Genomic DNA, 25,775 nt, shown 5'->3' with positions numbered 1-25,775 from the left:
GCCTACTTTTGCCACACCTTCTGCATAACCTAGAAGGGAGGGGTGTTCTAAATGGATTATTCTTAGAAAAGAACCTTGTTTCTAGGAATGCCCCGTCTACAATCCCTTTTAAGGTGAACTTGTTTGCCATAATTATAACATTTGACATTTCAATTTTTCAAACCTCTGGAAGTCACCAATCTTATCTAAGCATCATGTTCATGACTCTCATTTTTTTTGTTTTTATTGAGTTATATATATATTTTTTTCTCCACTCCCCTCTTGCTCCCCCCTCCCCTTCTACCCTTTCCCATGTTGCTCATGCTCCCAGTTTACTCAGATCTTGTCTTATTCTACTTCCCATATAGATTAGATTTACGCATGTCTCTTAGGGTTCACTTTGTTGTCTAAGTTTTCTGGGATTGTGAATTTTAGGCTGGGTTTTCTTTGCTTTAAAGACATTCAATATTAATTGTATCTCAAATCCATTCCTCCAAATGTACTGACCTTGCCTTTAACGGTCTAATTATCCTTTTTTGCATAGAGAATTGGCATTTTCAAAAGCCAGAGATTCAATTATTTGTCTAGCTTCTAAATTTGGTATCATTCTATTTAGCTGAAATCCATAAAGGCTTCCTTTGGGTCTTGTATAACTTCAGTACTGATTAAATTTTCTTTCCTATTTCTCCATTTCTATCCCAAGCATTCAAAGCTGCTGCATGGCATAAATCCAGGGTGTGGTCATCATAAAAGTTGCTTTTCTATAGTAGTATTCTCCAAAAATTTGATCTTTCTACCTCTAGCTTTACTCTGTTGTTCAATAATCTTAACCTAGTCTCTGAACCAGGATTTCAACTGTAATTGCACACCAGGTTCTAAAACACCTTTAACAAATTCTATCCAGTGTTTAGGAATAATTCTATTACAAACTGACCATGAGTTCAATATTTGCTTCACAAAAGGTAAATGCATGCCATATGAAACTATTGCGTCCTTAAATCTCCTTAAATATAACATCGGCACAGGAGTCCAGTTAGCCGTAACAGAGCCTCTGCCATTTGTCAATTCCTGTAAGGTTACTGGATATATCAAGGTTAGTTATTTGAAAACCTTAGACTGTTTCTCTCTATTCTTATAATGCAATGCTGAAATTGGTTCTTCATTAAATTCCTGTGTCTGGATTTGAATATCTGTGACATCAATAGTTGCTATTAAGTCAAAAGCAGGAGGAAGCCTGACTCCATCACTCCCAAGCATTCCGAAGATAACTGTGCTCTTAAAAGGAGAGAGGGCAATGGCTGTGAAAGTTTCCAAGAGCATCAGTTCCCTCCGAGTTCTAACATACAATTCACTGGGCAACTGGGAGGAAATCCAATTTAGAAGGGTAAAGGTGGAAGAGAACAAAACAAGTGTATATATCCAAACCCCTCCAAACCATTTCCAAAAACAAATGCATGCTGAGTGAGATTCCTATTGTGATAATCAACCAAACTATAATGCCAAGGTCAGTTCTTAAAAAGAGCAGAGAGTGATATTAACCAGTGTTTGTCTTCTGTTTCCCTTAGCAGAGTGGAGACTACCGAAGGACAGAACATTTCACCTGTCTATCCCACACCAGACTACAGTTAATGAAGTCTACCTAGCACAGTGCCCAAGATATAACGAGCACATACATACTTGCAGGCTAAGAGAGGGAATTCAGATTAAAAAAAAAAAAAAAGCTCAAAGGTCACTTCAGGTCTAAAAGTTATAGAGCATTAAATAGTTAGATCAAGATTAAACTATGCCTTTACTGTAGTTCCCTATGGAAACTAAAACTGGATAAATAAAATCCAACTTTATTTCCAATGTCCTCAAAGTCTGTGCCCCAAAAGCAATTTTAAGGTCTTTTTTAAAAGTAAACATTCAGATATAAAAACAATGTTTGAAATAATGTACTTGTTTCTGTCCAACATAGTTTAGACAACAAAATTTCCAATTAAATTAAAACTATACTCTCTCAACGGGAAGAAGAAAGCCTTTCAGTTAAGAAATCCAGAGGCATAATTAAAATCTAAAGAAAACATAACAAGATGGCGGTACTTACTAAGCACAACATGCGCTCGTTGTAGAACTAGGCACTTCAGAAAGACAAGCAGTCCTGCAGATGCAGCCCACAGCACTCGCAATCATGCGAAAGAAAGACGTGTTTTTCTTATCATCTTTATTCAAGTATTTCACAGCAGTTATATTACAAATTACAGTAAATGTTCAAATTCCAGAATTCAAAAATTAAATAATTTACTCCAAACTAATGTAAAATGAAGTCAAATGTAAAACATCAATTTAACACAATTCTAAATTAAACTACAAACCCAAAATAGACTGTAGTTGAAGTCTACTTAATCTACAAAGTAGATATACATGACCAAAACCAAATAGGACTCCCAAAGTCTAAACAACCAAATGTACAAAATATAAAAGATGCAGGTACAAGCCCAAATTCAAGCTTCCAAAATGGTTACAAATAATAATTATAACAGCAATGGCATTCAGCTACGGGACCTGACACTGAAGAAACCTACTGATTAGCACCATAGCTGAACCAACTTAAATCAAAACAAGGGAAGATAAGAAATTACCACCCCACTCCCTAAAAATAAAATCCAGTAAACCTACAAATACATTGGCATATGAGAAAAATCAAGTCATGAAAGGACATTAAAAAAATTAATCACAGGTAAGATTCAAGCTCAAAAACACAATTTATTCCACAGCCATCAGTTTCAAACCTAATGCAGTTCCATCATCTTCAAGAAGCTCCCAGGGTTCCAACAGCTGAGCATGAACTTTTGCTTGGCTGGGCTACATAATTTGTTTATCTGAGAGCAAGGTTTTACACAGGCGCTTATCACATATAATGCTCACATAGGAAGTAAGAACAGAGGTCAATTTGTACAATATTTTTGCCAATGCTATACAGCAAAAATTAAGAACTTTACAGAAAGGTAAACAAAACTGACTCAACTTGGATAATTTCACAAGCTGCTTTTATTTATAGAACCACCAGATAGCTGTAAAACTGGTATAGTATGTTTCTCTTTGGGGGGAAAGGGGCCTGAAGAGTTGGTGCGATTTCAGTTCATCTCCCCCCTTGGCATGAGACTGGCTTTGTCTTTGAGACCTAAACTGTTCAAAGTGGCAGTTCCTATACTGAGTTTTCCTCTGATTTCTCCATCTATATCAAGGATAAACATAAAACAAGATGTGATCTTTTGATAGCATTTTTAATGCTTAAATAAATAAATTTCCTTTGTCAAACTCACTGATGGCTAAAATCTTAATTCACGTGCAAGATTCGGAAACCTTAGAACATGTGCGGTTTTCCTCCATTCACAAGTGCTGCTGTTACTTGAACAGAATGCTTCTGAAGTAGAGAAACTGGAATAAATACTAAAGAAGAAAATAGCACAGCAAGAACCTGAGACTTGCAAAAACCCTTTTACCAGAAACTCGCTACAAAAAATCTGCTACATCTTATTTCATCAAATCTTTAAATTCTGTAACAATTTCCATCAAAATACAAAATGCTAATGTATTAGACAGTAAAATAGTTTGCACTGGTATGATGGTAATAAATACTAAATAAAGCATGAAAATCCTCCCAATAATCAAATTAGAGGTTTCAAATCACCTCCCCTTTAAAATGGTTCATCGTTAATCACACTTGCCCACCTTAAAAATACAGTGTGTCTACATGGTAGCATCTTGAATTACATGACTAACTAAATGTCATGAAAACCTCAGACCAGGTATAAAGAAAACAAGGATCATCCAAAAAAAAAAAAAATCAAGCTAGAAGACGGTGAACATGAAGGTAAATGCAAAAGCACTTGGGATTACTGCAGTAGCTGAGGCCAGCACGAGCTCTCTGCACACCACCACAGCCAGAGACAAGGAGACAGGTACCTTAGCTTCAGCGTGTAAACGGTGGCAAAGTGTTACAGGACCCTGTAAACACTGTTGGTAACTAAAAACAAAAGCTGAGGTAGCTCAGTATCTCTGCAGTAGTCCTCGACCATGTGCCCTAATTAAAACCCAAATATGTGTTGCATATATTGGAAAGACACACCTGCAGCTAACGGCTATAATAAAGGAATATAGCAAGCCAATTTGTCTGCAAATTTTTCTGTACTTTGTTTAAAAATTATCTCATAAAAAATGTCACTGCATTCCCTTTGCCTCTTTGCAACTGCCTAGACTGTGTCTCCAAATTCTTAGAAAGTTTTGTAAAATTAACAACCCATAATTATTTTCATAAGCACAATCCACAGAAATCACTCAACAAGATCCAAAATGATTCCAATCAAACTGAAACATTGTGAAGATGTGAGCATGGGACAGGGTTAAATGTTAACACTGTTATTCAAGGACATACCAGAGCTCACTTGCAGTTATACAGAAAATGAGTTTTAAAGAGTTTCAAACAAATTCCTCTTTTCTGTCCATTTGGCAAGTCCTGGCTTTAAAACAAAACAATAACAATTGACTATACATGAAAATCACTTTTCTCTGGTAACTCAAACATGAATAACTATTAAATTGCATCTGACAGAAGAATGGCCACCAACTATTTATTTTCTGGTCATCATTGTCAGCAATATGGAGAAGTACACGGGGTTTTGTGGACTGTTTATCATTTGCTGTTTTAGTGTGTGTTTTTTAACTGGAAACACACCACAGGAAAGAGGACAAACTAGCATATCACGTGGATTACTGAGTATCTTGATTGTTTTGAGAACAAGACAGGCATTTAATACAGAATACTCTTGTCTCTTAATGACACTGAGTATCAAAACTTATTTTCAAGGTTGTAACCAAATAAAACATTCTAATTAATTTGCTACAAATGAGCCCATCCAGTAAGCCTCATCTTTCTCAAATGAATAAAAAGGCACATTAAAGGCAGTTCTAAAGAGCCTAACCTAATTTCACCTAGTTTCTTCAGTTGTCCACCAGAATACACCATAGCCAATTCTAAAACAGGTCTTAGTCCATTACCTGGGGGTGAGGGGATGGGATATGATCAGAGATAGAAAAGAGGAACAGAAACAGAAAAAGCAGTTCGCCCACGATTTCCAACAATTCAGCACAATTAGAACTGCCCCATCCAGTTCCCTCTGGTATGCTGGTCTGCTCCCTAAGAGACTCTCCAAGAGGGCAGAAGAGAGGGGCAGAGCGAAAGCAGTTTCCGTAGCACCAGAATCTCCAAGCTGTGGGGTTGTATTTTTTATTTGTGGAAAATACAACATGTTTCTGAAGTTTTGTTTGGTTCTTGTAGGCTGGTTGGTTTCAGGTACCTGAGACAATAGCACCAAATTCAACAGAGAAAGAATGAGTGAGCGAGCACTTTACACCAAGGCTCTGCGCAGGATTGGTGCAATCTGAAAGGGAATGGCTCAGAAGACCGCTCGGCAGGAGCAGATTGGAGAGGAGAAACCACTCGTCTCACAAGTTCATAGGAATGTCTCAAACATATGAACCGTTCTTTCCATCTCCTGGAAGAGAAAGAAGTAACTGTTATCCACTATAGGAGACAAAAGAATTTCTCACCACAAAAGGCTCACATTAAACTTTTAGTAAAGAATTTGAGATACAAGTTCAAATTTGAATATTTTTACAACTCTTCTGTAAAACCATCTGCCCTAGACAATTCTAAGTACTGCTTATATTATTCTTTAGCAACAGGGATGGTAAAGATAGCATCATTCAATAATTTACGATGCCAGATACTGCACTAAGAAATATATTCCAGATGTATTTATATATGTAAATAAATAGGTATATAAGATATATATTCATGCCCATATGAAGTGTACATACATATATATAACTTAATTCCTACAATGATTTTGAAATCGTTGAAAGTATTTATTATAAGGCCCATTTAAAAAACAAACAAACAACAAACAAACAAACCTGAGGGAGGCACAGAAGAAAATAATCTGGTGGCCACTAAGTGGCAAGATCAGAATTTCATTTTGTTGTATTGTTTGAGAGAGAAGCTGCAGTAGACAGCCTTGGCTGGCTAAGAATTATTTATGTAGCCCAGGCAGAGGTCTAATTTACAATCCTTACAGTCTGGGCCTCCAGAGCCCTGTAACTGCAGGAGTCTACCACCACACTCAAAGTCAGAAGAGGGACTCAAGCAAGCTCAGGTCAGCATCTGTACCTCTCTTACTCAATACACCTTACTGACCACTAAAACCAACAGCATGTGTTCATTTCAGGAATGTTTATGACAAAATGAGGCTGTACCTTATTCCCACATCCCTCCTTCCATTCTATCCCAGATGATCAGGGAAAAGGGCTAAGGGAGCTGTTCACCACCACCAGCAACATGCACTGTTCATTCTACCAACCCTCCCATGCCTTAGAGTAGGCCTCTAGAGTATAAAGATAACAAATCCCACTCAGAGGAATATGCAGTTCATTCAAATTTCTTTGAAAAAGTTGTAGAATTAAAAAAAAAACATGCTCAGTGGTGGTGGTACATGCCTTTAATCCCAGAAATCGGAAGGCAGAGACAGATGAATCTCTCTGAGTTAGAGGCCACCTTGGTCTACAACATGGAAAAACTCTGTCTGGAAAAAAAAATACACACATACACACCCCTGTAAACTGTACTACATTAAGATAGACAAACACCAAATATATCTTTTCTACCTTCATACAGTTCTAACAAAATCTGATCTGTATCAATATTAAACAGATTATTATCTGATTAATCAGTTATTCTATGCGATCAACTAAAATCACCTACTCAATGGCTTATGATTTACTGCTGGGAAAGAAAATCAAATTATAAAGCAAAATATACAATATGATCAAAATTTTAAAAACAAACTCACACATTAATAGTAAGTATTATGGAAAGTTGGGTATTGTAAAACATTGGAAGACATTCCAAATGACTGTCAGGTCGTCAGGTCCAAAGTCCCTCCTTCCCCCAAAATAGAAGTGAAGTGACACTGCCCTAAACAGAACTACTCTGGCCAGGTAAACAGAAGAGTTGTTGCCAGGTACACAAGCCTAAAGGTTTCTATTTCCTGGAAAAGCAGATCTAAAATGGTTTCTGTTCACTAGAAACCATCCTTAATCCTCCGGGAATCTCCTTTAACCTTCCCCAAAGGTTAACTACCTCTAGCAAGGGCATCTAGGTCTGGATCAATCCGGACAGCCTGTATTAGCTCAGCTCACCATACTGCTGACTATTTTAAAATCTGCTTGCTTTTCCACCATTTTGCTCTTCTTTCTGCCTCCCTCAGATGGCCTTGGTAGTTTAATTCCCAATAAATCTCACTTAAAAGACCCTCTAGATGGCAGGGGGTGGCAGTATTTTTTATTTTCTCATTTCTGGAAGCTTCTACATATTGTATAAGTTATATAGCTTTGAAAAAGATGAAACTCATAAAATATGGTTATGAAATAATTGAGAATTCCAGGCCAGCCAAGGCTACACCTAATACCCTATCTCAAAACAAAAACAGAACAACAAAAAATTAAAAATAAAATGTGATAGAATTTCACTAGTCTAGAATCCAAACAAAGAAAACACATTGTGTTTGGTTGTGTTTTATCAAGTGCAGCATGTTTTGGAATATACGTGTGTGTGTGTGTGTGTGTGTGTGTGTGTGTGTGCAGCATATTTCTGTCTTATTGATTTTTAAAAATGTGAACTTATCTTCTAGTGGTTTTAAGTTTTAAATTTTATTTAATTGTAACTAGCACATATTATTTATACAGTTAGCATGATTCACTGTGATATTTCCATATATACACATATCATGAGTTGAAGTGTCTGTAGAGGGCTACTGAACTATAGTTACAACATCTTTTGAAAGCATTTTTAAAAACCATCCTGAGAGGTAACTCAGACACAGAAAGACAAACAAGCTATGTTCGTCTAATATCTACTCACTCATAAGTGGATATTAGACATAAAGCAAAGGATAAGCAGCCTTTAGGCCACAACCCCAGAGAAGACAGGAAATAAGGAGACCACTAAGAGAGAGATACATGGATCTCACAAGGATCCACCTGCCTCTGCCTCCCAAATGCTGAGATTAAAGGCGTGCGCTGCTACCACCTGATTGCTTCTTTTATTACATATGTAATTTATTTATTTTTATTTTATGTGCATTGTGGTTTTGCAAATATGTATGTGAGATCTTGGAGTTACAGACAGATGTAAACTGAAAATTGAACTCAGGTCCTCTGGAAGGGCAGTTTAACCACTAAGCCAACTCTCCAGTCCCACAAGAGTCTCTTTTCTATATTCTGGTTTCATTTATACCCAGAAAAGTGACGTAACAATCATATGGTTATTCTATTCTTCGTTTTATCCAGAAACATCTGTATTATTTCCCAGAGTGGCTAGCTTACATTTCACCAACAGTGTCTAAAGGTCCATTTTCTCCACACCATTGCTAGCATTTGTATTATTTTTTTCTATCTTAAATACTACTATTTTAACTGAATTGGTAACTCATTTGTTTTGACTTATACTTGCCTAATGACTTATGATATTGAACATTCTTTTGCATATTTATTGAAATCTATCTGTTTCTTAGTGTCTATTCAGATCATGTGCCAATATTACTTCAGCTGGGTTACTTTTTGATTGGTAATATTACTCTGTTGATGTTGGTTTTTTCCCCTTTGCTGTGTGTGTAGAAGGCTTTTTCATTTGATGTAACCTTAATTGTCAATTTCTGCTTTTGTTTCCTGTGTTTTGGGAGTCCTATCCAAAAAACCATCGCCTGCACCAGTATCTTAAAATGATTCCTCTATACTTTAGCACTCAGAGATCTTACATTACGTTGTATGACTTGTTTTGAGGTTTTTAGGTAGGTTGATTGTTAAGGCTTTAGGCTTCAGTCGGCTACATGTGGGTATCCAGTATTCCCTGAAGCATTTGTTAGAGAGACTGCTTTTTCTTAAAAGGATATTTTTACACTTCTTTGAAAAAAGCTGTTGATTTATTTCTGAGCTTTCTATTCTGTTCCATTAGTCTCTGATGTCTGTTTTTATGGCAATAACATGTGTTTTTGGTTACTAAGGCAGTGTAGTATATCTTAAAAATCACTATTGTGTTGTCTATACTTTTGTTCTTTTTTGTTCGCGACTGGGCAGTTTAAGTTCTTTTGTGCATCTATGTGAATTTTATCACTATTTTTCCTAGTTCTATGAGTAATGTCACTGGTATTTTGGTAGGGATTTTATTGAATCAGCATATTATTTTTTTCAGCATATTATTTTGAGTAGTATAAATATCTTAACAATATTAATAATTCAAATCCATGAACATAGAGGGTCTTGCAATTTGTCTTATTGGTATTTTGCAATTCTCATGATGGAAGACTTCCACTTCTTTAAGTTTACTCCTAGTCTCCCTATCCAACATGGTTCCTTTTTGCAAATTCATTAATTGTCTATAAAAAAAAGCTACTAATTGGATTTCTGTATTCTGCTGCTTTACTGAATCATGCATCCAACAGTCACCTGGTATAGTCTTTAAATCTTTCTACACAGTTCAGTTCAAAGAGTCTTTTGATGTCGCTGTTAGGTTTTTCTATGTATAGAACCTGTGGTACTTTGAATAAGAATTGCCCCCATAGGCTCATATTTGAATGCTTAGTCACCAGGGAGTGAAACTCTTTGAAAGGATTAGAAGAATTAGGAGGTGTGGCCTTGTTGGAGGGAGTGGTCTTCTGGGATGAAGTGTGTCACTGGGGATGGGCTTTGAGGTTTCCAAAGTCCAAGCTAGGCTCAGTTTTTCCTGTCTGTAGATCAGGATGTAGCTTTCAGCTGCTTCTCCAACACCAATTCTGCAGTGCCTGCCACTATGCACCCTGCCATGATGATACACCAAGCCTCTGAACTGTAAGCAAGCCCCAATTAAATGTTCTCCTTCATAAGAATTGCTGTGGTCAAGATGTCTCTTCACAGCAATAGAACAGACTAAGATAGAATCATATCATTAGTATATAGGAATAACTTCACCTTCTGATTTGTCTTTCAGTTCTTCTTGTCTAATTGTACTGGCTAAAATTTCTAGTAATCTTTTGTATAAGTGCAATAAAACAGACATCTTTGTCTTGTTTCTGATCTTAAAGGAAGCACTTTCAGTTTTTCTACATTGTGCTGGCTATTTTTGCCAGCCTGACACAAACCTAGATATACCTAGGAAGAAAAAATCTGCGTTGAGGAACTGTTCTATCTGACAGTCTTATGGGCATGTCTGTAGGGGCATTTTCTTGAATGATGATTGATATGGGACCCAGGAGTAGATGCTACCCATGGGCAGATGGCCCTGGGTTGTATAAAAAAAAAAAAAAGCTGAATTAGTAGAGGTGGCTCAGCACTTAAAGGTACTTGCTGCTTTTTCAGAGGTCCTGGGTTCAGGTCCTAGCACCTCTCTGATGGCTCACAATCATCTGTAACTCCAGATGATTCTAGGGGATTCAATGTTTTCTTTTAGCCTGTGGACACTGCACACACATGATACACTTAACATTCACGCAGGGAAAGCACCCATACACAAAAAGTAGGAATAAATTAATCTTAAAAAGGGGGAAAGGCTGAGTAAGTCATTGAAGCAAACCAGTAAGCAGTGCGTCTCTGTGCTTTCTGCTTCAAGTTCTCACCTTGGATTCCCTCAATGGTAAACTACAACTTGAAAGCCAAATAAACCCCTTTCTCCTCCAAGGTACTTTTGGTAAGCGTTTTATTGAAGCAACAGAGAAGCAGACTAGAACTAAAGTTGGTACAGGGAGTAAGACATTGCTATGAGACCTGACCATGTTTTCGGGAGAATTGTGGTTGGTTTTAGAGCTTTGGGCTAGAAAAGTCATTAAATACTCAGAGCTTAACAAGCTGTTGATGTGAAAGCTCAGAAGAATGCTGACAGAAATGTAGATAGTGAAGGCCTAGCTTAAAATTTTCAGAGCAAAGTTTGAGATATATTTTGTGATATATTTGAATTAAGAATGTGTGGTTTCTGGTCAGCTGGGGCTGAAGAATCAGATGTGATTAGCAGGAAAGCAGAGCAACTGAGGTAAACCCTTTACTGGGACGATTGATGGTACAAACAGTTAGCTGAGACTGAAGGGTCAGCTGTGATCGGTAAGAGACCAACATCACTGAGAAGTCTTCTTCAGGATTAGCACATGGAAGCTGTGATCCAGAGTCACAGGCTCAGGTAGCACCTCGAACTGACAGCTGAACTTGTTAACGTTAGCAGTCTCCCACATTACTGGTTTTTGGTGGCATGAAAGTTCTAGGACTGAAACGTGGAAATCATTGAGGCTTGGCATTATGAAAGTCCAGAAGGGACCAATGGTGAAGGTGCAGCCTTATTAAATTGGAGATGCCAGGACTGTGGGATGGTCACCAAGTACAGTACCAAAGCAGTGTATGTCTCAGATGGCAAGCACTAAGATTTTGTGGGGTTGTGTGTGTGTGTGTTGAAAGCCTTCAGGGGCCACATAAATATCCAGTAGCAGTATCTGCCATTATTTGCACTGAGAATAATGCACTTTACTCTACTGTAAAGTGGAGACTCTTCCTTGCTAGGCTGTGGAACTGAAGAAAAGGTGATTTTGCTTTTCTTGCTATGCTGCAACTAGCCTGTTCTCTATATTTCTACAAAGGTTCTGGTTTTGGGGTGGAAGTTTGCAACAGGGTTTCTCCATGTAACAGCTCTGGCTGACCTGGAACTTGCTTTGTAGACCAGGCTGGTTTTGAATTCACAAAGCTTCACCTGCCTCTGCCTCCAGAGTGCCGGGATTAAAGGTGTGCACCACTATGTCTGGCTAAAGCTTCTGGGTTGTTTTTTGTTTGTTTGTTTGTTTTTTCTACTAAATTCCAGCCTTCTTCCATGGGCACTAACCTCTCGGCCATCTCTACCTCTTGGTGTTGGTGTGGTGGAGCAAGTAAGAGCCCTAATCAGTTATTTTGCCCTCCAAAATGATTTTAAATGCCACCTTATTTTGATTCAAATCTAATGCTCCTTATCCTAAGGTTAAAGGTGTAATTCAGTGGTAGGACGCTTGCCTAGCTTATGCAAGGCCTGACTGATGTTCAAGTCCTAGTACTGCAAGACAACAAATCTAATGTCCTTATAACACACGAAAAATAATCATATCCTTTCCACATAAATCTCTAATATCCTTAACACTGGAAATATTTCTTTAGAAGAAGAAATTTCTCATGCTTAGCATCCCAAACAAGTAGCACAGTATCTGATACTGGAGATTCCTGATAAATATTTCATAGCTAGACCAACATATGAACTAACAAATGAACAAAGAAAATCTAAGTTGTTCAGCTCAGTCAGTGGATAGCTGTGAACAACTCAGTGAGTACATGCAGGATTGCATTTGCTAAAGTGACACTAAAAGGCAGGAGCACAGATGAGATATGTCAAATATAAGAAAACAGATGCTCTTTGGAGGAAGGAATGTCCATGTGGTCCAGAGCCATACAGAAAAGGAAAGGCCCATGTTTAAAGCATATGAGTTGAAGGACAAGTTCTGTCCCTCTGCTACTTACAGGAAAAGGTCTGATCAAAACAAACGTCATACAGTTCTTTTCCAACTATTTGTGTACTAGTGGGTGGCAAACAGGCCTCACTGCCTTACCTATCTTCATTCACACGCATGCACACTTCCCAAACTAGCCTCAAACTTGCTATGTAGCTAAAGATGACCTAGAACTTCTGACTCTTCTGTTCCTACCTATTGAACACCCTCCCTCTCAGCTCTCCAATGATAGGGATTGTAGAGCTATCACACCAACAGGCCCAAGTAGTATGAGTCAGTAGCAAACTAAAGAAAAGAGAATGATGATAGTCATTCCGTATGCTCAACTACACAGAACCATAAGTGTCTACTTTTGGACAGACAAGGAACCTGCTATCTTATTTACTGAGACAAAATGGTAGAGAAGAGCTTTATTCTTCAAACTGTATCATAATATTTTTTCCTTTTTTTCTTTAAGTGTAAGAGATCAAACCCACGGTCTCACTCATGCTAGATAACTGATGTACTAACACTGAGCTGCAGACTCAGTGCCCAATTTTCCTAATCTTAAATCTTTACAGCACTGTTCAGTTACTTAGTAAAAAATAATGGACTTAGCACACCTGTGGCACACATACATTCACACAGGCAAAACATTCATACACATGAAATCTTTTAAAAATGGACTTAGATAACTTCTCTTCTTTTTCTTTTAAGATAAGCAAACAGCATTTATCTCTTCACATGCACTAAACACACTTACCTCCACAAGCTGTGACTTGTCATAATCCTTACGATGGCGGTAGATGCACTGACTAAGAAGGGAATACAATCTCTCGAGTTGATCAACTGTCAAGTTGTTGCTTTTATCTACCAACAAATCAAGCAGTTTCTGGAAGGGGTACATGTGAGAGAAACCCAAAGAAAGAAGATAAGATGTAGTAGACATCATCAGTTAAACTGAAACCATTATAGTCAAATGCCTAGACAAAATAACACCTATGGTTTGAAGATTCTAGGCTTTAGCTTACTAACTTCAAACCCTCAAAATATACTTAACTCTCAGTTAGGAGAAGTCCTGGGACACTTATCGCTAGGTTAAAGTAAGAATTACCAAAACTAGTCTTATTACTGCTTTACAAATATCCAGTATTAGTCCAGTCATTGAAAGCAAACGGTGAAGAGCTAAGCATACCTTCAGTCTCTCGTGATCAACTATCAGAGGTGGCACAGGCTCAGATGGCTCTTCTGGAACCAGTTCCAGGCCTGTTGTTTTTGCCTGCTCTAAAATTAATTTACGATATTTCTTTATTTTAGAAGCACCTACAATTGAGAAGAGAAAAAAATGTACTATAGTCAATAAAATTAAGAGAAAATCATTATTAAGCAAATATAAATTCTTTTGCCCATGACATATTTTTTAAAGAACAATATATTTTTTAAAAAATGATCATGTTTATTTTGGGGTGCTTTCCTATTTTGTTGTTTATTGGTTTTTTGAGACAGGGTTTCTCTAGCTTTGGAGCCTGTCGTGGAACTAGCTCTTGTAGACCAGGCTGGCCTCAAATTCACAGAGATCTGCCTGCCTCTGCCTCCCAGTGTTGAGATTAAAGGTGTCACCACCACCGCCCGCCTTTTTAAATAAGAATAAATAATCCAAATGAAAGAGAACTGAACCATAACTATGAAAGCAAAGTTATAACTTTGGAATATCATGTGATACACATATCTATGAAAAAGAAACCCTGTCTTGAAAATCAAAATAAAAGAAAGAAAGAAAGAAAGAAAGAAAGAAAGAAAGAAAGAAAGGAAGAAAGAAAGGAAGAAAGAAAGAAAGAAAGAAAGAGAAACAGAAAAACTACCTTGGTTCTAAGCTCTTGCTTATAAATGATAAGACGATGGCTCAGTCAGTAAAATATTTGCTTTGTAAGCACGAAGTCCTCATTTTGGAATCCCAGCACTTCAACTACAAAGAAGGTTATGGCTACATGTGCTGTACAGCAGTGCTCTGAAAGATGGGTTTAGGATCAATGAGATTCGCTGGCTGTGAGTTCACCTCTAGAATCAGTGAGAGACCCCATCTTTAAAAAATAAGGAAGAGAGAGCAGGGTGTCTGATGTCTTCCTCTGACCTCTGAGCATACACATGGGTGTAAGTAACTACATAAACACCCCTAAACACACACCCTACAAGGACTCACTCCATCACATCTTGCAGTAAAGAATAATGGTGAGAAAAGACGAACTAGATAATCTTTACTTCCCTTTTTACTTTGTCTAAAACAGATGGTAATCATGAGAAGGTAGGGCTTGCAGAGTGCTCTTATTTTCCAAGAGCAATTTGAGTCAACAGTGAGTTCTACATCCTTTCTCTACTGCCACACAAATCAACGCAACTTGGTTGGATCTGGGATACTCAGTCTAATTACACTGTAATACGTTTTAGTAATCAGGAGAAGCAGCTAGTTAGTTATTGTTAATCCCAGCAACAATACCATTGTTTGATTTACAAAAGTTTGATTTACAAAACTAAAAACCAGGCATGAGGGAATTAGATCAAAATTCCTTGATTAAATGAATTAAGAACGGCTTAATCTCAGTTTATGCACTTTTCTAATCTCTGTCTGCCTCACCCATTCTCACAATTCTTCCATTGGAATTCCGTCTTCTTTGCACCTGTGAATTGATCTGGCTTTCACTTACAAAACTTTTGAGATAAGAGTAACATAACCAGGCTGGATGGTGGTGGCACACGACTTTAATCCCAGTACTTGGGAGGCAGAGGACCTCTGAATTTGAGATGAACCTGGTCTACAGAACAAGTTCCAGAGCAGTCAGAAAAACCCTGTCTCAAAGAAGAAGAAAAAAGAGTGACAATCAGACAGGTGGAAGAGTAAAAGGCCAAGACAGCACTCATTCTGGACCATGAAACCTCTGGAACCTTCTGATGTGGGAGTGATTTCTTATTAATAAAGAAACTGCCTAGGCCCCTTGATAGGCCCACCCTTAGGTGGGTGGAGAAAACAGAAGAGAATTCTGGGAGAAAGAAGCTTAGTGAGAGAGTCGCCATGATGCTCTCACTCCAGACAGACGCAGGTTAAGATCCTCCCTGGTAAGCCAGCTCGTGGGCTACACAGAATATTAGAAATGGATTAGAACAATATGTAAGAGATAGCCAATAAGAAGCTGGAACCAGCCGGGCCAGGCAGTGTTTGAAAGAATACAGTTTCCATGTAATTATTTCGGGCATAAGCTAGCCATGCGGGCGGCCGGGTGCCGGGAACGCAGCCCCGCCGCTCATATTTCAACATCTGGAACCTTCAGCAAAACTGGGTATGTTCACAGTTATTTATGGAATGGGATGAAAAATGTGAGTGATCATTCCGTTCTGAGAATATTAGCCAATTATTGCTACTAGAAATCAAACAAATATTCAACAAATTTACTCTGACATTTAAACCTTTTAAAACTTTAGCTCTACCTTCTTTATCCAGTTCTGTATCTTTAACCTCCACATCAGGACCAGGCTCGATCTTCTCATTACTGCTACATCCCAGTACTTCTAGTTTCTCAGGATCGTCTCCAGGATCTTCATTCAAAGTTTCTGGTTTGTCTTTTGGCTGTTCCTCTGAAGGAATCTTCTGTTCAGAACTAGATTTTTCTCCACCGGCAGAGAGAGGAACTATTTCAGTTTTACCATTCTGACATGCTAGAACGGGAATTCCTTCAAAACTGTCAGTGGAGGCTTCACCATTCAGACAGCTGCCTTTAAGAAAGGGCTCTTTTTTAGAGGTCTGCTCAGGATTGAGAGTACTGCTGCTGTGGACAAGTAGAGATTCATTTGAACTTTCCTCTTCAGTCGATGCAAAGTTCTCTTTTGTGCCTGCTTCATTGTTCAGCCTCTGACCCTGGTCCATATCCATGATGTCACATGAAGATTCATCATTGGTCATAGATAAGTCTCCAGTCTCTTCTCCATTTTCCTCATGGCAGTCAGTGCTTACCTCAAACTCTCCATTCTCCAGCAACTTCCGGTCCTCGGTATGGTCATAGTCTGCAAACTTGGTGTCCTCCTCATCTTTCTTTAAATTATTGACTTTCCTTTTCTTAATAATTCCTTTACCCCACTGTGATCGCCGCCTTGATTTTCTCCGAACCCGGACTGTTTGATAAGAAAGGGAGAAAGAACATGTATAACTTCAGGGTGCAATGTCAGTTTTACATTTTCTTTATAGAGAGCCCAAAGAAAGTAAACCCATTCTGGCCAAAATATAAACAAAACCCCTGGCTCTTGTTATCTATACAGATTAATTCTTACAACCTCTAGGTAAAATTGATATGAAGTTAAAGATGAACTCAGACAAATGCAAACTTTTAAAACTTCACCATGTGAGTTTGCTTGGCATTAGCCTCTTCTACTACTACAGATTCTACTTTATAGCCAATTCTAACTTTCAACACTCAAGGACTAACCTAGAAAGCATACATTTAGGGAATTATCATATTACCAAGCAGCCCAGAAAGTTTGAGAGAGCCTTGGATTTCTACCAGGAAGGTCGGTGTACTGCAAGCAAATCATGCAAAGATAACAGCACCTCAGCTATGGAGAAGAAAAAACACCACCAACAACAGAAACCCTTTAATCCAATGCTATAGGACCCAATAGTGACAGCTATCCCTCAAATAAACACCTATTGCCTCTCCTTTTAGGAAAAGGCATTACCTGTAGGATGAATGATCATGAAGAGAAGCACTACAATAGGTTATGTAAACAATTTGGTTAGCAAACTGTTAACTGCCTCTAATACAAATGGTTTACCCAATAGCATCAACTTATTACAAACGTATCTCCAAATATGTAGAATAATCAAGCCTTTTTGCTATTAAGGCAACGATATCAAGAAGATATTGAAAATATCCATTTGGTCAATAATCTGAAAAAAGGAGACCTAGAAAAGCTGTATACTCTTAGGTGAAAATGCATCATGAGCTCTTTGAGTAGATAGCTGGGCTTCCAGGTGATTAGTTGGAGCCAAGAGAACACATGCCTTTCTTTGGGATCTAGTATCACTACTTCTAATAGCAGGATTTTAGAAAAGTAAGGAAACTAATCAGATAAAACTTTCAGCATGGGAGGAAGCATCTTCACAGTAAGGACCATGTGGGAGGTGTATGAGTGTATGTGGAGAGCATTCTTATCCTACCACTTCCCTTATTTACTTAGGGTGCTCTATTGAAACACCCATTTAGGAACACAACTTTTAAAGTCAATTTTTATTGAGACTGTTCCAAAAGCCAAGACCTTAGAAAAGCAACTGTTCCTTTGGGACATTTCAAGTTAAGATTTCTGTTAACCCGAGACAAACAAATGGTGTGTCACATGTGCCATCTGCTGGTAAGAGAAAACAAAACCCCACTAGAGATTTTAAAAGTACTTTCATTTTCTTCTCCCTTTCTATGGCTTCTGGAAATCAAATTCCGGTATCAGGCTTACCATGAAAGCACCTTTGTCTGCTAAGCCATCTTGCCTGCCACAGTCTAAAATTTCTTAAAGTGAATTTTCAATATATTCTCATTAATAGACATTAGTATCAATGCAGAAACTATAAAAGATTTTAAAGTTTAAATGAGAGTACAACGTTACACAATGGGACACAATCCAAGCTACAACTAGACCAAATAGCTTCAGAGCAACTAAATACAACCAAATAGCTTCAGAGCAACCAAATAGTTTCAGAGCAACTAAATACATCATTAAATCCCTTTTCAAACTTGTTCCATATGAAGATTTTAATAAAAATATTATATTGTTTAAAAGTGGGTATGAGCCGGGCAGTGGTGGCACACACCTTTAATTCCAGCACTAGGAAGGCAGAGGCAGGTGGATCACTGTGAGTTTGAGGCCAGTCTGGTTTACAGAGTGAGTTCCAGGACAGGCTCCAAAGCTACAAAGAAATCCTGTCTCGAAAAATAAAAGAAAGGGAGGAAGGGGAGACGGAGGGAGGGAGGGAGAGAGGGAAAGAGGGAGGGAGGGAGGGAGGGAGGGAGGGCGAATAAAAGTGGGTCTGATTTATTCCTTCAAATTAATTATCATTTGGTATAAAGAGCATAGCATGGACAGCTTTGCTGACATGGCAATAATATCATCATATTAAAGCCAGAAGAACAGTTCATATCTTTCAAAGCAGGCTATCTTTAATGATACATGAAGACTACATCAGGAAGATTTTGGGTTTATAAACATTTGCCTTTCAGAAATACAATAGATCATTAACAGTAAGCTTTTATGAAGATCTAGGAACTAAATTCTCTTTTAAAATATATCACAGAAAGCTAAGTCAAATTAGGCTACTCAGATTTCTTAAATTCAGCATAAAATCGTCTCTTTAGTGAACCAAACTTGCTACTGCCAAACCAACCATTTCCACATGATCCTTGTACTTCTAACTACAAAGAGAACATCCTGCATATCATGCAAGGAGTGGGAAATAAGGACTAGGCGGACAAAAGATTCTGTGGCCTCCACAATTCTATCCAAAATCCAGTGTTTAACACTAAAAATGTTTCAAGTGTTTTAGTCATCCGGGGGAGGGGGGAAGTATAGAAAGCAGCAAATAAAGTAAAAAAAAAAAAAACAAAAAACAAAAAACAGAATCTCACTCTTAATCTTACTTTACAAGCTCTTCTCTGGGAAGACAGGATTAAAGAGCTATGGACAAAGGGCACTGTTGTCTTGTGGGCCCATCCTACCAAGTCTCACTTATTGCCACCATTGGCTAACATGCTCACAAATACTCACATGCACACTTATTTGCAGAGTTGTGCCAGGCATCCATTGGGCTTCTTTGTTTGTGCCGAAATGCCTCTTCCAATCTAGTCTCTGTCTTACGGGCACCAGTGCCATGAGGAGTTATTTGCTCTGCTGGTACTGAAAAGCCTGCAAGCCGCAGATAAGCAATACCTATTTAAATGTCCCAGCTGCATAGATCAACAAAGTTTTTTTAAAAAAATTTGAAATATAAAACTGAGTTTAAAAGTCATTTATTATACCTAGACAGTTTGTAATTCTGCTTAAATTGGGGTCTTTTGTTTTAAGATGGGAAAGTAACTTGATATTAAAATCATAAAAATAAAAATACTTAGCAGGCCATGGTACCTAATGCCCATAGGAGCCCAATTTTCACTCACTTTAATTACAAAAGAGATACATTTCACAAATTGACTGTGGGATAATAAGACTATACATATTGTCTAAAAACCATGGTCTCTGCTATCTTAGAATGTACAGTAAGTGTACCGGGTCACTAAAGTATATTCCCATACACAGTTTCAACCTAGCTTGCTGCCTGTCACACCACAATGCACTAAGCCTCACCTGCTGGCACCATCTCCCGAAGAGTAACCATTCCATCTCAATTTCCCCATGTGACCATAAGTGCTAGTGCTTCTCCCAGCTCTCTCAATAACCTAGCTTTTTATTGTAATATACAAGAATTATCCTTTATGTGTATAGTTCTTAAAAGATGTTATATAATAATTATCACATCTCTTTAGTCCAAAGATCTCTAGCCTATAAGTCATATTTCTATTTGTCTACATCATATCTCTAATCAAGTATCATAAACATAGGCCAAATTAAGGATAACTGGTTCATCTTTAGACATACATACATACAAATACAGTTTACCTTATATATTGACTGTTTTGACTAGCAAAATTGGTTCTACTCATTTATTCAACTAGAAATATTCTTTCCCTTTAATGCCTCTTCTAGGCTAGGGATGTAGCTCAGGTTGACAGAGTGTTTGCCTAGTATGTACCAAGTTCTGGTTTTGATACCCAGCACTGTACGAACTGGGTGTGACAGCACAGGTCTGTATCTCAGTTTTTAAGAGGTAGAGAGAGAAAAATACATAGTGAATTTGAGGGCAGCCTGAGTTTAATGAGAACAATTCTCAGAAAGAACGGAAGGAAGGCAGGCAGGCAGGCAGGCGGGCAGGCAGGCAGGCAGGCGGGCAGGCAGGCGGGCAGGCCAATCACACGAAGTGTTCTCTACACATTCATATGCCAATCTTAGTTAGCTCCATGCTTCATTCATTAAAATGCAAATTGCTATACCGTCTTTCCCCCCTAGCTGTCTTACTGAGATACTGTTTATATAACATAAAACCACCCATTTTAAGCATAAAATTGCTTTTAGCAAAGTACATTTTTGTAGTCACTCATAGAAACCTAATTTGAGATACCTGTCCCAGGCAGCTACTATTGCATGGTTTTCAACATACTTGCCATTTTACATGAAACAACCACATTCAATAGATGGTCTTTCATTACTGCCTTATTTCAGCAGTGCTGTTTGTGAAGTCCAGTGTCATTTTATATTAATACTTCACTGAGTTATATAGACTATGGATAAACTATGCCTTGCTACTCACTAACCAGGTGATGGACATTTGTCTCTTTCCAGTTTTTATTTATTATGAATAACACTCACTCCTATGAACATTCATGTACATGTTCCATGTGGTACATGTTCCATGTGGTCACATATTCATTTCTCTTAGATAGACTCCAAGGAAGAGAACTGCATAATGCAGCAAATTTATGTTTGCCTCTGTGGAAACTGAAACGTAGTTTTCCAAACTGACTCTCACAACTTTTAACTCAATCTTTCATTTTTCTAAAACACCGAGAACATGTTATTTCTTGCTGTTAAAATGATCTAACCAATCCCATAAGCTTAAAATCAATGGGTTCTTCTACACTGGCATTTCTCTCCCTCCTACTAAAATTCCTCTAGGACACGGCTGTATACCCAATAAAAGTCATATGCTCATTTTGTGTCTCTAATTAAAAAATGACACATAAGTGTTAACACACTGGGGAAGTATTTATAAAAGGTTTAAGTACTGGTATTAAATGTGAAATGATGAAAACTAAGATCTCTTCAGCTACAAGTACAGATAGATACAACATAAATCATTTAAGAAATTTCACTAAGAAATACTTTTCTTTAACATGCACAATGCACTCCAACTTTCAAAGGTGAAGTTTTGAAATATCCTTGAGAATTTACATGACCCATATTAGTATCAGAAATTCCTAAATACAAGGTTAATATTGGAGACAAAAAAATACATTTTGCTGTCCTGTGTATCACAGAAAGATGAACAAAATGAGCAGAGAATGCTTCAGTAGCAAATCTATTTTTCTGACTTACCTCTTTTTATTCTTGCTTCCTTAATTTCTTCACAGAGTTTATTAAATTCTGGGTCCAGTTCAGCTGCGATGATGGCATGTGCAGTGTCCTTCAGGGTACAAGCTCTGTGCCTAATAATTTTGTCTGTTAAAAAAAAGCATAAGTTTATTTTAGATACAAATGGAATAAAATTAATGCAGGATTCCTTCAAAGTAAAATATATAAACATTTAAATTATAAAAACATTTTAGGTAAGAAAAGATTCAAAAGGTGGGTAGAATATAAGCTAGTCTATCAATAGCTTGGAAAATTGGACCTTAAGACCTCAAAATATTAACTCTAATAAATCATTACCTCAAAATATGGTTTTATTTTTAATTTATAAAAATAAAACATGATTTTCAATATAATTTTCTAAGAATTAGAGATATGCTATACGTCCCAGGAACTCATAGGACCAAGCATACCGCTCAGTGGATACCTTAGCTGTGCAAGCTCTGCAACCTGACTTCTATCCCTGGAACCCATGTAAAGGTAGAAGAGAATGAACTCTACAAAGCGCTCCTCTGATGCCCTCACTCTCAGATGGTGTGTACACCCATACACATACAAATAAACAAAACTAAAAGATCATGTTTTTAAAACCAGAGTAGCTAGTCAAAACTGTGCTAAAGAACACAAAATATTCTGAGTAAGGGAGATCTCTCTTAAACTGTGACAAAACCATATAAGTACAGAAAAACTACCTAATTAAGGCATGCAAGATAGTATGTAAATAGCAGCCAGATGTGACATTATACACTTATAACCTAGCACTTGGATCACCAATTTCAAGCAGCCCTAGCTACTGCACATAATCTTGTCAGAGAAACCCAGCAGTACACAAAGCCCAACTCACAACATCAGTGAGCAGAAACAGGGAGAAGAACTTGGGGTTCTAGGTACCACAGCTAAAGTGATACTATAAAACAGTGTCTCCCTCACAGGTTATAGGAAAGACTGGATCGTGAACAATGTACTATCAGTGGTGCCCTCTGGAGTTACGGTACTCCAGATGTGAAAAGGTGGATAATTGCAAGATAACTTAAAACAGTTTGCTCCTGGAACAGTAGTGCGCACCTCTGAGGGGAAAGCAGAAGGATCCATTCTAGGTCATTTTCTGTTATGCAACAAGTTCTAGTTCAGTGTAGGCAACATGAGACCATATTTCAAAACAAAAATTAAACAAACAAAAACAAAGAATCCAAAATTTAAAAAAATTACTTCTCTCTCTGTAGTAAAGGAATAAAAATATAAAAGCTCTTTTATTTATAACACTATATTATAGCTTATTGTGGAAATCTCATAAAAACAAACGTGCAACCACTGGTATATTTCTTTCTGAGAAACGTTCTCTAAATTCAACACTGTCCACAATAGTAGAAAAACTGAAGTGACAACTACACAGAAGTATCATCCCCCCCCAAAAAAATCAATCAGACATGTTTCCAACAAAATTACAATTTTCAGACTACATAGGAAAGTAGCATTAAATAGTCTCTCAGCTAGAGAGAGAAAGAATGCTTGCTGCTCCTATTCCAGAGGACCAGAGTTCAGTTCCTAGTACCATTTCAGGCAGCTCACAACCACCTGTAACTCTAGCTACAGAGAGTCTGATACCCTCTTCTGGCCTCTGCAGACATACACACATACATGCACATACCCACATAGATATATACATACACATAAATTGTTTTAATCTTTAAATTTACCTCATACATAAAAAGCCTTCTCTCTCAAAAGAGAAAACAAATAACAACAAAAATACAAGACACTAATTTGACTGATGGCTATGAAGAAAGTCAGTGGGCTTGGCAAATTTCACCTGAGTTCTGAGGAGTCTCTTAAGGAAGAGGCACTTGGGCAGATATGTGAACAAGCTTTGGAGCCGCAGACAGAGGAGTCCATACTGCAGGTACAGACTGTGTCACGTTCAAGAGCTAGGAGAGTTCATGAAACTAAAATGTTCCTGATGAAGAGAACTCAATAGCCAAGACTAGAACAAGTGCCAGGTCTTCTCCAAAGAGTTCAGAACTTATCCTACAAGCAATCAAAGGTCACTGAAAAGCCATGAACAGGAAGCAATAGGATGCAAACTCACTCTGGCTGTTATAAGGAGACTGGACTGAGAGGGATTAGGGTACAATCCAGAAGCATAACCACAAAGTTCTTTCTGGAAGTGAGAGAGACCACAACTTGAACTGGGGTGGTTGTGATGATGAGAGAGAGAGAAAGATTACAGATCTGAAATGGGATCTCAACTACAGAAAAGGGTGATAAAAACAGAAGAGAGGGTTTGATAACTATCAAACATAATTCTCTAGCTTTTTGCATCCAAAAGGGGAAAGGGAGAGGGAGAAGCACATTTATAAAGACACATACACACACACACACACACACAAAAAAACATGGAATATATAGAGGAAGGAAGACAGGAAAAGTTAGAGATTACCTTTAATGAATTTAGCTTTAGGCATTTTGGTTTTAAGATGCTTTAAAAAAAATCCCAATGGAGATATATAAGCACATTGGGGTGTTTACTGTCTACTAAATTCTGAGGTATGATTTAATGTTTTGGATATAGGTTTAAGCTCTTACGTTTCAGTATATGATCCATTGAGTCAACTTTTTTTTTTTTTTCCAGAGTTTAGATGTTTTTATTCACTGACTGGAAGAGGTTCTCAAGAACATCAAGGTGACCAAGACTGATATACTAGCACCTGGACCAAGCTCATCATGGAGCACTCAGTGTTCACCATCACTGGGCAGGGGGTTTGGGAAATTTTGATTACATAACTGATACCTAATTATTCCATCACTATTTGTTGTTGAAAAGATATTTAGGTCAAGAATTTTCTCAGCCATTTATGCTTTTCAATGCATATATCATATATCTTTTGTCAGATTTCCTCCTATTATAAGTTTTTGATGCTATTGTAACTAGTACTTATTTCTTTTAGATTTATTTATTCTATCTGATGTGTATGAGTGTTTTGCCTGCATGTATGTTTGTGTAAATATTGGTGTCTGGTGCCAAAGAAGATCAGAAAAGGACATAAAAGAAGGAGTAGGTATGATTAAGATGCATGTCTGAAATTTTCAAAGAATTAAAAATAGTCTAAAAATAAATAAATAAAAATAATGAAATTCTAGACAGTTAGGGTTGTGCCATTACAACATGTGCATGTTACAGGGTAAACTGCATCCCCTCAAAATATTTATGTCAAACTCTGAGCCCCTACTTCAGAATGTGACTGTTATTTGGAAATAAGCCATTGTTAAGAGGCAATTAAGATTAAAAAGGAGGGTAGGCTCTAACCCACAGTGCTTGATGCCCTTTTAAGGGAGATCTGAACACTCCAAGAAAAGTACACTCAGTGGAGAAAAGGCGACAGGGAGAGGCCATTAAGTAAACCAAGAAGAGCGGTTGGTCTTGAGAGAAATCAAAGTTGTTGACTCAATTTGAACTAATTCACCTCTCACACTGAGAAAAAACTGCTTAGACCTCCTGGTGTGTCATATTTTGTAGTTGGTTCTAATGGATAAGTACAAAGGCATACAGACCAGTATCTGCTGTACAGGAGTCATATTATTGATCTATCATAATACTGATACAGGTTACATAATCTGTTACTCACGGAGTAACAGCATCACAGACATTCTTATATACCAAGTATCCTGCAAAGTAATTATGGCATGGTCATAAGCACTAACAGAAATATAAGTGAGTTTGGTTAAGTTTGAAATTTATGAGGTACAACTATGACAAAGTTGGAGATGTACTGGGTAGATTACAGGTGGCTCCAAAATATGAGTGCCTCTCAGAACTCTGATCCCAGGCAATTGATACAAAATGTTAGGATTCTGTGAAGACTATAAGATTAAGGATGAATGTCAGCAAAATTGGTCAAATGATGATAGGTCTAAGAATTGTCCTAGAGGTAAGGTAAGACCAACAATGCAGAATGGTCAAACTTCATTCATCATGCCCTATCC

General features: G+C 37.6%; 1 protein-coding gene across 1 annotated transcript in view; it reads right to left on the bottom strand.

Moving 5' to 3' along the window:
- Nucleotides 1-2,165: 2,165 nt before the first annotated feature.
- The window catches only part of Atad2b (ATPase family AAA domain containing 2B), a 134,845-nt gene continuing 111,235 nt past the window's right edge, over nt 2,166-25,775 (bottom strand). The window contains exons 22-27 of the mRNA XM_050141885.1: nt 21,762-21,884; nt 19,341-19,478; nt 16,023-16,703; nt 13,738-13,865; nt 13,306-13,434; nt 2,166-5,516 (exon numbers count right to left, since the gene is read on the bottom strand). Of these exons, the coding sequence (XP_049997842.1) occupies nt 5,475-5,516; nt 13,306-13,434; nt 13,738-13,865; nt 16,023-16,703; nt 19,341-19,478; nt 21,762-21,884 (1,241 nt within the window). The 3' untranslated portion in view covers nt 2,166-5,474. The remainder of the gene's footprint in view (nt 5,517-13,305; nt 13,435-13,737; nt 13,866-16,022; nt 16,704-19,340; nt 19,479-21,761; nt 21,885-25,775) is intronic.

Source organism: Alexandromys fortis, unplaced genomic scaffold (assembly GCF_014885135.2).
Source record: "Alexandromys fortis isolate MF-2015 unplaced genomic scaffold, M_Fortis_MF-2015_v1.1 scaffold_30, whole genome shotgun sequence".
Classification (NCBI taxonomy): domain Eukaryota; kingdom Metazoa; phylum Chordata; class Mammalia; order Rodentia; family Cricetidae; genus Alexandromys; species Alexandromys fortis.
The sequence above is the reverse complement of the archived record's forward strand: the minus strand, read 5'-3'. Positions and strand labels throughout refer to the sequence as shown.